The 15696-nt window shown below is 55.5% G+C and overlaps 1 protein-coding gene across 1 annotated transcript; it reads right to left on the reverse strand.

Moving 5' to 3' along the window:
- Positions 1 to 1233: 1233 nt before the first annotated feature.
- Positions 1234 to 14838, reverse strand: ABCG4 (ATP binding cassette subfamily G member 4). Its single transcript, XM_038535505.1, has 15 exons — positions 14712 to 14838; positions 13781 to 14030; positions 9346 to 9463; positions 9085 to 9217; positions 8900 to 8950; positions 8541 to 8686; positions 7319 to 7442; positions 7075 to 7189; positions 6757 to 6899; positions 5247 to 5345; positions 4877 to 5045; positions 4679 to 4779; positions 3433 to 3591; positions 3151 to 3269; positions 1234 to 2998 (listed from the first exon to the last, which is right to left on the reverse strand). The coding sequence occupies exons 2-15, from the start codon at positions 14016 to 14018 to the stop codon at positions 2773 to 2775; spliced, it is 1941 nt and encodes a 646-aa protein (XP_038391433.1). The 5' UTR covers positions 14019 to 14030; positions 14712 to 14838; the 3' UTR covers positions 1234 to 2772.
- Between the last annotated feature and the right edge of the window lie 858 nt (positions 14839 to 15696).

Raw genomic sequence — 15696 nt, forward strand, 5'->3', positions numbered from 1 at the left:
GTGGGATTTTGTGCCCGTGGACTTTTAAAAGCCATCTGCAGTTACCACTGCAGAGAAAAGATGGCTCCCAGAATGCCCCCTAAAGCTAGTAGAGTTCCAGAAGCTAGGCTCTGACTTCTTCCCACTTCCCACTACCACCCTGAACACCCCCCTACCATGAGAACGTCCATCCCCAGGTAAGCACCCCTCCAGTAATAGACCAGACCCTCATCTCTGCATGCAGCACTGGCAGGATGTTCCTGGCACCTGGCAGGGTTGATGCCAGTCCTCTCCTTCAGTTCCCAGGCTTCAGGATCAGTAAAGAAGAAGGTGAGACAGTGTGCTGCTTCTTGGATCATCTTGCCACAAGCATTCAAGGACTTGTGGACAATTGCATACTCCAAACCTCAGGCCACCAAACCATCTGCGGTCCTGGTAGCCAATGGCTCAACCCTGCTAAGTGTGACCTGGGGGCCAGAGAGCTTTGGCTCCAGAGTCTCTCCTGCTCCTCACTGCCCTTCATGACCACTACTACACCCCCCAGCATAGGCACAACCAGGGCTCAGTGAATTCTAAAGAGAGAGACATGTATCATTCGGCAAGAACACACCCCTGCAACAGACCTAGGGCACCCACACACAGCTTGCAGATCCACTGTAGTCAGCATTGTTGGCCAATGCCAAGAATGAGGAGTCTGGAGGCCGAAGATCTGGTTCCCAGACCTTGTTTCACCCCTATTAGCTAAGGGTCCTTAGGCAATTTACTTAACCCATGTGTCAGTTCTCTTGTCTGCAAAATGGGTTGTCATGAGAGATAAAGCAAAGTGGGCATGGGATTCTCTTGAGATTATGAACATGAAATATCTGTAACATATTAAAGTATAATACAGGTATTTCATAGGATACACATTCACTGGCTTGACAAATACTAGCTTACCATCCCACAAACTCCCTAAAGCTCTCAGACTTTTTTTTTCTTAAAAGATTGTATTTATTTATTCATGAGAGACACAGAGAGAGAGGCAGAGACATAGGCAGAGGGAGAAGCAGGCTCCCTATGGGGAGCCCGATGCGGGACTCTGATCCTAGGACTCTGGGATCGTGACCTGAGCCAAAGGCAGATGCTCAACCACTGAGCCACCCAGGCATCCCCACAGACTTCTTTCAAGTGTTCTGAAGACCCACCATAGACTATGGTACCAGGCGCCACAGCCAGACACATTTACACATGCATACTGTATAAATATAGGTTTTATTAATAATGGGTGAAGTCCCACAAATACAACTGGCATCTCTGGATGATGGGGAAAATCTGTGGCAGGGTAAGAGAAGAAAGAGTGGTATGTGCACAGGAATAAGGGTGGGGTGGGGTGGGGGAGAACCCTGGGGGGCAGGAAAATCAGAAGTGGTGTGAGTCTGGACCTACCACGAAAGCCAGACATGCTCTGTGTCTGTTGCTCTGGTGCCCAGGGGCCAATGTGGCTGATGGGAAGGCAGAGAGGGTATGGAGAGACCCAGATAGGAGTTTGAATGAGCAGCAGGCGGCGGGGCAAGGGGGCAGCGGAGCGAAAATGCCAGCTTGACGCACAAAAGAAGGGCGATGGGGTGGCAGTGGCCGAAGCCAACTTACGCCCGTGCGTGTGCCTGTGTTGGCTCCTGAGCTCCGGGGAGCTACTGCCTGTGCCACCCTTGCTTTGGAGGGGAAGGAAGACTCAGGGATAGACACCTGCAGATCCCAGGACACCCTGGGTGGCACCAGCCTCACCCTTATAGTCAAAGCGGCATCCTCAGAGGGGGTTGGCACTACCCTTTCTGCAGCACCCACCACCGCCACCACCACCACTACCACCACCACCACCACCATGCCACCACTGCTCCTCCTCAGAGCTGTAGGGGACAGTGAGTGTGTGTTGGGGTGAGATTGCCTGTTCGCATGTATGTGTCTGTAACTGGAGAGGGTAGGGAGTGTTGCAGGACCGAGCAGGAGAAGCAAGAAAGGAGGCTTGGTCTTCTCCTACTCACGCCCCAGAATAAAGTGCATTCTCCAGTTCCAGTGGCAGGTGGGAGAGAAACACAGACATTATTGCAGAGGTGCCACCAGACCCTACCCCCGCCAAAGGGGACAGGGAAGGGGATGGGGCATCGCATGGCCCCAGGCCTCTCCAATCCCCAGGATTGGGAGGGGATGGCCCAGACAGGAAACCCAGCTTCTGTTCCAGCAGATTGTCCAAATCAGCCAGGTCTGGGGGTGGGGAGAAGGTGAGGAGGAGGAAGAGACTTCCAGAGCCTTCCCTGCTCCATTCCAATGTCCAAATGGGACCTTCCAGGGGACCCCACCAGGGCCCAGCCCTGGAACCCGAACCTTAGAACAGCCCAGTTTACAAACACTTGTGTGGTAGGGACCCCCCAGAGGGGGCCACTTTGGTCAGTTGTAAATGGGGGCCTGGAGAACCTAGGGCTCCCAGGCAGACAACAGAGGAGGGTGCCGAGGGCAAGAAGGAGGGTGGCAGCCTCCTAGTGGTCTTTGCATGCAGATGTTGGAGAGAGTACGGGAGGAAGCTACAAACTGCATCAACTGGGGAAGACTCCTGGGCATGGCAGGGAGGGCTGGAGCCCCCGTGGCCACAGCCACGGCTGGGAGCACAGTCCAGCAACCAACCCGTGGAGGAGCTGAGAGAGGGGAAAGTGGCTGCACCAGCAACCAGTGCCAAAGTCTATAAGGTTAAAACAGTCCCAGAGGGCTGGGTCTGGGGGCTTCCACTGCGGGGGCTGGGGCGCAGGCCCGGGCAAGCCTCTATCTCTCCGACTTGACCCGGTAACGGAGTACAAGGTATGCCAGCAGCCGCAAGGCCAGGAAGAAGATGCCCAAGACCAGGAAGTCCAGGTAGAGCTTGGCATCCTCCACATCCAGTGCTCGGAGGATACTCTGTGGATTCTGGAAAGGGCAGTGTTCCTCCAAGCAGGTCAGATCTTCTCGATCCATGCCATAGATGGTGAGAATCACACCCTCAAAGCCATACCTGTGCACGCGGGGACATCAGAGCAGGATACAGAGTATAGGGTCACTGTTCCCTGGGCAAACTGCCAGGGCCCAGCTGCAACTCTCTCATCCCTGCGGCCCGGGCTCCTGCAGGGAGGAGCAGGGACAGATGGTGAGGGCAGGGGCACTGACCTGACATAGGAGAGGTAGGAGCTCCACTGCAGGTAAGTGGGGATGGTCTTGAAGCTGACAAAGAAACCGGAGAACAAGAGGACAGGGATGGCGGTAACTGGACCCACAAAGGTGGCCACCTGGAGGGGAGGGAAGGGGACCGTCACAGAAGTGACCGGGACAGACCCAGGACTGGGGAGGCCCACGGTTTCCCCCCGATTTATTCCACTCCTTAGGTCAGCCCCTGCTTCCTCCCACCAGACCCCAGCCCCTCTTAGGATCCCCAGGTGCCAGCCCTCCCACCTGTAGGGAATTGGAGGCAGCTCCAATCAGCAGCCCCAAAGACTGGGCCACCAAGGCTGTGGCCGTGGCCAGGGCTGAGAAGAGCAGAAAGCGACTGGTTTCCGCTGGCTGGCCTGTCATCCAGTACATGATGCTGCAGTACACCACCGGGCACACCACCTGGGGAATGGGCACAGGTCTGAGCAGGGAATGTGAACCATGGTGGCCCAGAGCCTCCATTCCAACTGGGCAGGAACCCCTAAAAGAGTTCTTCCTAGAGCAGCCATGCTTAGTCCTGTCCCCATGCTCTATGCTGTCCCCCCAGGTTGACACATGTCCTCTTGCTTCTCTACTGGATGACCCTCATTTATCCTCCAGTGTCACCATTTCCATTAGGCCCCTTCTGACCAGTTCAGACATGGTGACATCTCCATATTTGAGCTCCTAAACTGGACCAGCTTATTTATTCTTTATATTGCTGATGAATTAACTCTATATGTGGACACATCTTGTCCCCCTCAGAGCTACCACCTGCAGGAGGCCAGAATCCAAGCCTGGCATGGGATAGTCATGCAGGCTGTTCCCTATATTAGGGCACCTCATCAGGAGGCCACCAGAGGCCGAGATCCAGCCGTGCTCTTCTCATGAAGCCTTGCACCGTGGCATGTGCAGCATCCACCCTGAGGAAGGGGCATCTTTTTCTAATTTGCACACAGCTGCCCTACAGATTACTGGTGGCCCCAGATCTTGGAACAGAGAGCTAGTGGCAATAAAACCAATCCAAACCAGCTATTGTTGGGCATTTTAGTACATGCCAAGCAATATTCTAAGTCCTTTCAGTGTATTAACTCTTGGTTTGTCACAAACAGTTCTGAAGTGGATCCTCGCATCTTTCTACCTTATAGATGGGGATATGGAAGCAGAGAGAGACAGAGCTAACAAGTAGCAGTAAGGCTCTAGCGCCCACTCTAGCTACCCTCCACTGCCGTGGCTCCGATTTACAGAGTCATTCATAGGGTTATTATTTTCATCATTCTCTGGTTGTCATCAGTTGTTCCCTCATGAACATAAGTTCCACAAGCTCAAGATCACCTCTGTCTTATTCATTTGCTGGATCCCGGTGCCTGGCCCAGAGCCTGGTGTGCAGTAAGTACTCCCCACCTATTTGCTAAGTGAGTAGGAAATGAAAGGACAGCAGGTGACAGGGTTGAAGGAGGCAAGCAAGCAAAGGCAGAAGAAGCCAGACAGGAGGGAGGAGGAGGATTACCTGAAAGGGCACATCGGCCATGGTCTTAGCCAGGTAATATGCTTTGAGGCTGTACCAGTAGTTGAGATGCTCCCTCATGAAGACCGCCATCTCTAAGGGGACTGAGGACACGGGCAGGTGAGGCCCAGCTGGCTGACATCCTGGCCCCAACCCTGAGCCCCTCTACCCCCAGCCCCCACCCAGGGCAGCTCAGCTCACAGGTGAGCACAGTTGGCATAAGGGCAGCAAACATGAGGAACAGCATGGAGAAGAAGAGGCAGCCGGTGTTGTTGAAGACCTTGCTGGCATCGTTACCGATGTGCAGGTAAAGGAGACCAATGAGCACGCCGATTACCACGTGGGACACAAAGCGCAGGTGGGTCAGGACCTGAGTGAGGAGAGGGGATGGGCCACAGGCCAGGGATGGGCAGGCCACACTGGGGTAGGAACTCAGAGCTGCCCTCACAGACACATAGACCCACAGAGCCTTGGGAGGCTGCTGGCTGGTGGGAGGGGGACAGGGTGCATTCCCACCCCAGCTGTTGAGGTCCTTCACCCCCCAAAGCCTTCCCCCAACTTGATGCCTCACCGTGTCCCTGAGGATGGACAAGAAGGTCCTCTTGAAGAGGATGCAGAACTGTGTGAGGGTGCTAGTGGCAAAGGTGTGGCTTTCAATGGGATCCACTTCCTGGGGAGAGGACATTGGATCAGGTGAGCCCACCCCACCCACCCACCACACACCCAGCTCAGTGATGGGAAACCTCTTGAGCCCTTCCCCAGGCCAGGGGTCCTCCAGTCCTTTCTGTACTGATGGAAAATTCTCCACCATTGAGTGGTGTGCCTGGAAGCTGGCCTCAGGGTCGTGATTTGGAGTGAAATTCAGAGAGAGAGAGAGACAAGGAGCGAGTAAAAACTTGAGAGGGAGGAGAGAGCCAGGACATCGAGGACACCTGTGGGGGCTAACAGTAGAACAATCACTCCTCTTCTTGTCTTTACTCCATCAAGAAACATTTACCCAAAGGGCATAGTACCTTTACGCCACCAGTGTCACAATCATAATTTAACAACGATCATAATGATGGCAACTACAACCAGCCTTTCTGGCTTTTGAAGCTGGCATCCATCTTGTCGGTTCGGATGAAAGCATGAACACCAGAGGTCATATGGCCCCCAGGCACGGCTGGCCCAACCCCAGGACCTGTAGGAATGGAACCCCACTAGCTTACAAGTGGTGCATCAGCACTGCCCTAAAGATAGCATCACCAGGCAGACCAAATAAAACCTCTAATATAAAGACTAAGGATATGTTTCAGGTTTCAAGTCTCTTGAGATGGAAAAGACCTCTAGGGTTCAGACATAACAAGCACTGGAGCACCTGCTGGCATGACTTTATGGGTCTCTGGTCAATGACATCCACCTTCTTAAGAGACCCTGGCCCCAACCTGTGGCCTCAAAAACTCTCCCTTGCAAGCCACTGGGGAGTTTGAGACTTCTGAGCCCCTCTTCCGAGCTCCCTGTTCTCCTGGGTGGCCCTCTGCCAGTAAATTGCCTATGTCCTTTCACTGCACAGGCCCACTGTCTGTTTTTGTTGACTTGCTACACGAACTCTCCTTTAGTTTGGAGACATTTTCAAGGGTCACAGTATCTCATTTAGGAAAAAGAACCAACACCGAACGAATACCAGCTGTACCAGCGACGGTGCAAAGAGGTTTATGCAATGATCTAGTTAGTCTTCCCCCCACCCTGGGGGGAAGTGTCATCACCTCTGGGCTGGAGATGTCAGCAAGACACATGGGCCATGAGGCAAGGGACAGCATTGGGTTTGCTTACCAGGTGGCACTGTGCACCATACTGAGGACACTTAGTAAGAATTTGCTGAACAAATAAATGAACGAGAATGCCAAAGCTCAGAGGTTGACCAACGTGCCCAAGGTCACGCAGCTGTTAGCAATAGGTCTATTCCAAGTTCTGGGGTCTTCCTAGCACCTAATGGTTGTGATGCCTCTGGAGGACAGTCTCTTTGGCAGGGCCATCATCCATGGTCCCATCTACCCTCCCCTTCCACTTTTCTCTCTCTGTCCCTCTCCACCTCTACTCACCTGAGGGCAAGGGGGGCATGGGGTGGGGACTTCGTTCTTCTCAGGGCTGCTCTTCTTCTCAGCCATGGCACAGAGCCCATTCTGTACAGCCCTGAACAGCATGGGGTTCAGGTCTCCATACTCTCCAGAGGCCACTTCGATGACTGGGGGACACAGAGGGGAGTGCTTGGCTAAGATCTATCCTTGGTTCCCAAGGGCGAGCCAGCCCCTCCATGGATGGGGGAAGGCAAGGGACAGTGAGACCTCCCCAGGGAGGCCCAGGTGCATGATCCAATCCCCCAGATTTGGCCCAGCACCGTACCCCAGGCCCCCACTCACTGAAATCAGCCGGGTTGTGGTAGGTGGGGCAGTGCAAGCCAAGCCCCTTCAGGTAGGGGATCAGGTTGGTGACCACGCCCTTGAAGATGCACTGACCTTGACTCAGGATGTAGAGCTGAGGCAGAAAGGGAAGGATGAGGAGAACACAACCAGTGGATGAGGCAGGGCCCCACTAGCACCTCTACTGACACTCTCCACTCTCCCCATGGCAGGCCAGTCCCCTGTGATGCCCAGGCCCCCTCACCTTGTCAAACATCTCAAAGAGCTTGGCACTGGGCTGGTGGATGGTGCAGATGATCGTCCGGCCCCCCTGGGCCAGGGACTTCATGAGGGACACCACTTGGCAACAGGAGGCACTGTCCAGACCACTGTCCAGAGAAAGGCCACCAGGGGGTGAGGTGTGGTGGGCAGAGCCAAGAGAAGGGAGTGTTTGGGGTGGGGCAGCTGCTACAAAGGGGAAGGAGCTGGCAGGAAGGGAGTCACTCTGGCCGTGCCCGATAGCCTGTACATACTAGATGATTTGGGCGTTTGGAGATACCAAGAACCCCAGAGCGCCACTCAGTCTAACAAGCAGACATGGAGTGAGCATCTATTGAATGGCAGACACTGGGATCACAATGATGGCCAACTAAGACACAGACTCTGCTCCAGAGGGAGAGTGAGTGAACACAGATCAGTCAGGACAATGTGGAACAAGCCACAGAAAACACAGGGTGACAAAGAGGGGGGAGATTCAGATCTGTGGCCCAGGGGCTGGAGGGCGGTCGGAGAAGTTTCCTGAGTGCATGTGGAAGAAGGAGGAGCTGAGCCAGCTGACAGCATTAGGGCAGGCGTGGTGGCCAAGGGCATCCCAGACAGGAGACACAACATGTGCAGAGCTTAGAGGCATGAAACACATGGCTGGCCCAGGGAATTATAAGCAATTCAGTGTTATTAGAGCATAAAATACAAGACAGCATGAAGCAAGACGGGAGGCTGGAGAAATAGTTCAGCCCAGGCCCTTGTAAGTCCTCGGACTTTATTCTGAGGGCAAATGGGACTGGCTGTGTGTTTTCAAACCGGGAAGTAGGCATGGCCAGGGAATGAGGAGTCTGGGGCAGACAAGCAGACAAGCAGGCAAGAGCTGATGACGTCCAGAACTTAAGTACTGGCACCAGGGACGGGGGAAGGGCGAATCTGAGAGAAAGGAGGTAGAATCAGCAGGATTGGGTGACTGATTGGCTGCGGGGAAGAGAAGCAGAGGGAGACATCAGTCAAGGAGGACATAGAATTCCTGCCTACGTGAAGGATAGGGCTGCCACGGCAACAGGATTGGCAGGGATGGATGAGGAGTAAGCCCTTCTCTGGGCCCCAGGAGGCTGCTGGGCAGGGACTCTGGCCTCCAGCAGGGGAGCAGATGCAGCCTCCTGCCCCAGCTAAGGGCTGAGGGAGGGGGCTTCCTGGTGGGAGAGGCCAGGGAGAAATACCTGGTGGGCTCGTCAAAGAACATGACGGGTGGGTTGTTGACCAGCTCCAGAGCGATGGCCAGGCGTTTCCTCTGCCCACCAGAGAGCAGGGCTGTCCTCGTGTGGGAGCAGGACATCAGGCCCAGTGCTGTCAGGATCTCTGTCACCTGGCCCAGCACCCCCCCACCCGGCCCAGGTCAGCTTCAGAATCTCTGCTCCTCCCCACCGCCATGCCACCCCAATTTACAGAAGCTTTCCCTTGGGTCTACTTGGCCTCCAGTGTCCCAGCCCCCAACTCAGGACCCCACAACTCCAGAGCACAAAAAGGGCACCTGTCCTGTCCCCCCCGACCCCACCCCAGCTTCCTCTTCCCCACTCACCAGCTCCTTCTTCACCTCCTGCTTCTCACTCAGCTTCAGGTTAGCAGAGACCTGAGGCCCAGAGAGCAGGCAGGTCAGAGATGGGTGGGAGGAGGGCCCTGCCTTGACCCCTCTGCCACTGAGGAGGATGGGGACAGCAGACAGACGCGGGGGCTGGCAGAGGGAGCTGGCCCCCCAGCCCTTACCATCATGGCTTCCAACACCGTGAGGTGCGGCAGCAGCATGTCGTCCTGCATGATATAACAGGACATCTTGCGGAAAGTCCTCAGTTCCCGCGGCCTCCCGTTGACCAGGATCTGCCCCTTCATTCCAGACTCCCTGAGGGAACATTGGTCGCAGATGGAGGTGTCGAGGCCACTTCAGAACACCTTCCATGCTCCCCAGGGGATCCTCCTTTCTGGCTCCTGCCCCATCCCTCACCTCCCCCACCCCCGCCCCTCCCTCACCTGTATCCTGCCAAGATGTTCATGAATGTGGACTTGCCAGCCCCTGAGGGGCCCATGATGCCAATCAGCTCCCGGCGGCAGAATTTACCCGACAGGCACTTGAGGAGGGTCTTATAACCTGCGGTAAGGGAGGAAGGGAAGAACTAAACAGGGTTTCAGGGCACAGAGGCACGCAAAACTCTGAGGAGTGGCCCTGGCTGTTAGTGAACTAGGCAGCCCCCTACTCAGGGAGGTTGGTCAGGATGGAGGAACAAGCTTCCAACTGGCAAGGGTATTCACACCCTCTGCTCCTGTTCCCCGAGAGCTGCCCGCTACTAATGTCAGAGAACCAGAGGTGACCACACCCTTCGGTAGGCCATGAAAGAAACCTCCACACCTCATGGATGGGCATGGAGAGAGATCAAGTCTATCAATGACCCTGCTCCCCTTCTATAAACATAGTCGTCATCCTCACTCCCTCTGGGAAGACTTTGCCAGGCATCAGCCTGAGTGAGCTAGTTAAACGTCCTCTGTGTTCCCCTGGCACTTTGCATATGCCAGCATGTTTGCTACTTGAGGTCCCTGTCCCTCACCCCTGTCCCCCAGGCTCATAAGTCTGTGAGCTACTTGGGGACAGAGTCTGTGTCTTACTCATCTTTGTCACCTCAGCAGACTGGCATGTACTAGCCGCTCACTGAGTGTTCTGTGAGTGCGTGTTCCCAGCACTTTTGCCTCATTCTGAAAAAGCCTTCTTCTTTGGGCTCTCTTGACCCCCTAGGCTCCCTTCTGCAGCCCCTAATATGGCTCAGTAAAATCTTATGGTTCATCCATTCACTGGGAGGGAGCAGATGCATTAAGAGCACTGATCTGGGGGTACCGGGTGGCTCAGTGGTTGAGCCTCTGCCTTTGGCTCAGGTTGTGATCCAGGGTCCTGGGATCGAGTCCCACATTGGGTTCCCTGCGGGGAGCCTGCTTCTCCCTCTGCCTGTGTCTCTACCTCTTTCTGTCTCTCTCATGAATGAATAAATAAAATCTTAAAAAAAATAAGAGCACTGATTTGGAGTCAGGTGGACCATGGTTCAAATTCTGGTTCCATGGGGACCCCTGGATGGCTCAGTGGTTTAGTGCCTGCCTTCGGCCCAGGGCGTGATCCTAAAGTCCCAGGATCAAGTCCCATGTCAGGCTCCTGCATGAAGCCTGCTTCTCTCTCTGCCTATGTCTCTGCCTCTCTCTCTCTCTCTGTCTCTCTCTCTCTCTCTTTCCCTCATGAATAAATAAATAAAATCTTAAAAAAAAAATTGTGGTTCCACACCTAGCAGCTGTGTGACCTCGGGCAAGTTGCTTAACTTCTCTGAGCTCCAGGTCCCTCATCTGTAAATGAAGATGATAGTATCTATCTCAAAGGGTTATTATAAAGATTCAATGAGATAATATAAGTAAAGTCTATGACACAGCCCTTGGCACACAGAGTATATTTAAAAAGTGACATTTTACTATTAATTCTATTTGACAAATGCTTATTGATATCTACTACATTCCAAGCTCTGTACCAGACACTGGACAAAAACTGAAGAAGACACATTTCCTGCATTCGAGAAAGTCATGGTCTAGGTTTAAAAAAAAAAGATGGAAAACATCTCTGAAGAGAGCAAAAATAAGGATTATAACAGAAGCACAAATTAATGTACGATGAGAATGTAGAAAACAGAATTGAGGGGGGGCAAGGGAAAAATTAGGAATGACTTCATGGGAGAAGTGGCATTTAAGCGAAGTCTTGAAGGCTGAGCACCCTTCAAAAATGGAGAGGAAAGTCAGAGGCTCTCTAATCCTTGGGAGGAAGAGCTCTGCTACATGAGAGCATATATATAACACAAGCCAGGAAGCAGAGGTCAGAGACTACACAGAGTCACTTGGGGAAACAAGGTGGTAGAGAGGAAGGGAGAGGGCATGAGCTGAGCCCTGCCTGCTATGCTTGCAGACCTGCTTCAGTGAGGCAGAAACACCAAGGCCCTACTGGAGATTTGCTCGCTATCACCATTCTCTGACCCCCACAGAGCTCATTTTCCTCTCCCCTCTACCTCTTTAAGCAGAGACAGTGAAGGGATGTGATATTTCACCCTCCCTCCACAGCACCCAGCTGTCCCTCTGGACACATCCATTCAAAAGGAGGCTCAGCTGCTGTCCACTGTGGGGTCCCCCTCACACCAACTGCCTGGGTAGTGCTTTACAATTTACAAACTCATTACTTCCACTGCTGCTATAGCAACATGGATGAGCCAACTGGGACCCAGAGACATCCAGTGACTCACCCAAGGTCATACAGCAAGTTCTTTCCTGGGAGAGAGGGAGTCATAGGTTCCATTGCCCTGCCTCAGGGATTAGCACCATCAATCAGAAAGACGTGTGGTTGTGTACTCCAGCAACCGCCTTTCAGAGCGACTCGCAGGAAGTGATTTCTTTTGCAGGGGAAGAAACAGGCCATGATCAACCTTCCCCTCATTTAATCCCACCCAAGCACCAGACTGAAAACTGATGCCTAATACAAATATCTTACACTTGCATTTTCAAGCATTTTCACAGATAGCGCCTTGGCTAAGCTTCACGACACACCTGCGTGCTGGCGATTCTTATGGCCCCAGTTTACAGATGAAGAAACTGAGTCCAAGAGAGGGTAAGCAGATGGCCCAAGGTCATCTAGCGGACCCGGTGGCTAGGAACCCCGTCTTTGAACACCTGCTCTTCCGCAGCTGCTCATCACGGGAGGGGCCTGCCAGGCCTCCCAGATAAAGACACACCAGAGCCCTAGTCCTGCCTGCATCAGTAACTTTCTCGTGATTTTGTCAACTCACTTAATCTTTGAGGACCTCCGTTTCCTCATCTAGAAAACAAGGATACTAATAACGCCTCCCAAGGCATAATAGGGTTATTGTCAATATTAAGTGGCATATTTAATAATAAGTCATGGGAAAGTGCTTTTGAAAACTAGAAACATCATATATCATTAGAGGAGATGGGTGGCAAGTCCTTACCTGGGCAAGGCGAACACCGCCCTCTCTGCCCGCCCCTCGCTCTTCCTCCCCTCTGCCTACCTTTAATGGCTTTCTGTCCTCCAGACAAGGGGAGAGGGATTCCAGTCAAAAGACAAGTCAAAGAGAGGAGGACAGAGGGCTAAGAAAAGGCAAGAGACAGAAGAGACACCAAAATGGACAGTAGAGAGCATACGGCTAGCAACGTCAAAGGCAGGAAGCACCTGGTCAGGGGTGCCAATCTGGCTGGGGGTGAGGGTGGGGTCGGTGGAAGCAGCTGGTCCATCTAATTACATTTCTTTCTTATCTTCATATCTCCTTAAAACTGAGGAAAAACAGAACTATAGGAATAATGCCCACCTCCTCATTTGCCCAGAGCTGGTCTTAGGGCCAGCAGAGGCTGAGCAGAGGCTGCTCAGGGACAGGGTACCTGGCAGGGGGTCCAGAGGCCTCAGATTCTATTGACTCAGGCTCTGTGACTTTTTGGGTCACTCAAGAGAGTGAGGGTGGGGAATGCAGAGACAGCTCATGCTCAGCCCTGCTCTGAAGCACCCCAAATTTATTTCTTAAATCTCAGAGAACAATGTCCCAGCTCCACCCCTGACCCACACCCAGCTCTGGGAAACAAAACAAAACAAACCCCCTCAGCTTCTCTATTCCCAGCTCCAGCTGCCCAGGGCAGGCAGGGGCAAGGACCCCAGGGGCTGGTGAGGGTTCCAAGGAAGTCAGAGCCCCAGACCTTAACCACTGGCGCTGATGAGAGAAAAGAGGAGGAGATGAGAATGCTGTACCAGGGAAGTTAAGAGATGCAAGAATAATACACAGAGAGCTGGAAAACTTGGCTTCTGGTCCCAGCTCTGCCACTTATTGGCTGTGCAGCACTGGTCAAGTTACTCAACTTTCTGGATCCTCAGTTTCCTTATTAGTAACATGGGGATGTCACCTATCCTGCTAAACCTTCACCCTCCCTGCCTCGGAGGACTTCAGCAAGAATGAAGTAAGATGACAGGAATGAGAACATCTTTTAAAGTGAGCAGTGTTCTATACCTACAAGGATATTGCTAACCACTGAGGAGGGCTGCAATACAGCTCCCGATTTCTCATACCAGGCCACAAAGCCCGGAATTCTACCTAAAACAAAGGCAGACTCCTCAAGGACCACTTAAGGACCAGAGGTTAGAGTGTCATCTTAGAGGAGGAAAGCTTCAATAGCCAGTTGGACCTAGTTTCCCCCAGTGCTCACAGGTGTGTGTGTTGGGGGGGGCAGGAACTGGCCCGGCAACTGTGTGCACAGTCAGTGGTGGGTTGAGATTTCAGCTGCTCCCACAGAGCCCACTGGGGCGGAACTTGGGAGCAGGAGACACCCAGGCCTCCTGCTCTCTAAGAGACTTCTGGGGGCTCCACAGCTCCCCACCTGGCTGCCCCCTTACCCCGTTTGCGCCAGCAGGGCCCCTCCCGCACGGAGTAGGACAGCTCCACGAACTCGATGTCCACCGCGGAGCGCTTGGGGAGGTGGGAGAAGCGCTGGGCTTCGGTGATGTGGTTCTCCACCTTCTTCAGGTGCGTGGTCAGCATCGGGGGCTCCGCCCCGTCCTCCAACGCCACGGCCATGGCCACGGCCCCGGGTCCCAGTCCACAGCCCACGGCCTCCAGCGCCTTCTCCGCCATCACGCCGCCGGCCTGCAGGGAGAGGGCCTGCTCAGTTCGGGGGCAGACCCCCCGCAAGCCCTGGCTCAAAGCTCCCTTGCTTGCCGATGTTCCCCCACCCCCACTCCCCGCCTCCTTCGTAGGGCAGATCGGCTACTCGGAGCACCCCACTTCCCACCGCCAGAGCATCTGCCCTCTCCTGCCCCCCACTCCCCGCGTAGCAGCTCAGTCCCGACCTCTCCTCGGTCCAGGCAGCCCCAGCCCCAGCCCCAGCCCGGCCCCAGCCCGGCCCCTAGAAGCCCTCACCCGCCCCCCCCCCCCCACCCGCGGCGGCTCTAATCTCCTTACCCCGCAGGCCAGCAGCCCCTGGGGGCTGGAGGGTTGGGGGGCGGGGAGGAGGGCAGGGGCGGCCGGCCGAGGCTGCCCGCTAGGAGGGCCGGGAGCCGGGTGCGCGCTGGCTGACCCGGGGAAGGCGAAGGAAGAGGAGGCTGCGGGCCTCCCGCCGCATCTCCCGCTGCATCCCCCTCCCCATCCCCGGGCGCGCCGCCGGCCCGCCCCTCCCGCCCGCGCCCCTGCGCCCGCGCGCCCCGGGCTCTCCCCAAAGGCGGGCGCACCACCCCGGCTCAAGACCCCCCTCCCCCGCCGCCGCGCCCCCCGGGGCTCCCCTCCCCAGCTCCCGGCTGCCCAGCTCCCCAGCTCCCGCAGCCTAGTCACCTTGACGCGCCCCGGGCCGGTGCGGACCGGGAAGCTTGGCGCTGCCGCCGGCCGGGGATGAAGACTCCGGGCTCCTCACCTGCCTCCGGCTGCGGCACCCGCGGCCCGGCTCCCGGTCCCGGCGGCGCGGGCCGGGGCGGGGCCGGGGCGGGGCGGGAGCCTGGGGAGGGCCCGGGCCGCAGGTCCGCGGAGAGCTGACGGGGGGGGGCGGGGGGGCGAGGGGCGCGCCCCGCCGGGGCTGCGCACGGCCGGTTCCCGGAGCCGGTCCCGGGCGCCGCGTCCTCCCGAGCCTCCCGGCCGCTGCGCTCCGCTCCCAGCTACTGCTCGCCGGCCCCGCTGTTCTTAAAGGGCCCGCACCGCCCCGCAGCCGGCGGGGGGCGAGCAGGGCGAGGGGGACAGCGGAGCCCGCGACACGGCAGCAGGTGTGAACCCAGGACTGGGGAAGGGGGGGCGGCGGCGAAGGACCGACGTGGAGACAGTGGGGAAAGGAGAGCCGAAGTCGCTCAGTGGGGACAGGTCCGTGGATTACAAACTAGACAAGGTGGTGTGCGTATAGGGTGGGGGTGGGCACTGGGGTGCAGGTGCCATCACTCTCAACGGGCTGTGAAGCTGTTAGATGTCTGCACCATTCCCCCACCAATTTCCCTCAGTTCTGGCCCTTGAGCTCGGGCTTCCTCCAGGGATTCCCCAAACCAGATAAAAAGCTCTGAAAGCTAGAGTCTTGGGATATCCTGCTCCCCTTTCCCCAGGCCATTCCCGGCTTTCCCTAACTAGTTAAGAAGGGAAGGAGGGTGGACACTTTGGGAGAGCTTGCAAGCAGCTCCAAGGTTCAGTGGTACTTAGAACTCAGCCTGCTCCGCTACAGAAATCTTTATGTCCCCAGGCAAATTCAGGCCTTTAGGACAGGCACGCATCTGATGCTGGAGGCGCATCTGTGCCAGGGCATGAACCCAGCTCACAGACACCGCCTTTGACATCTTCTAGT

Source organism: Canis lupus, chromosome 5, assembly GCF_011100685.1.
Source record: "Canis lupus familiaris isolate Mischka breed German Shepherd chromosome 5, alternate assembly UU_Cfam_GSD_1.0, whole genome shotgun sequence".
NCBI classification, from domain to species: domain Eukaryota; kingdom Metazoa; phylum Chordata; class Mammalia; order Carnivora; family Canidae; genus Canis; species Canis lupus.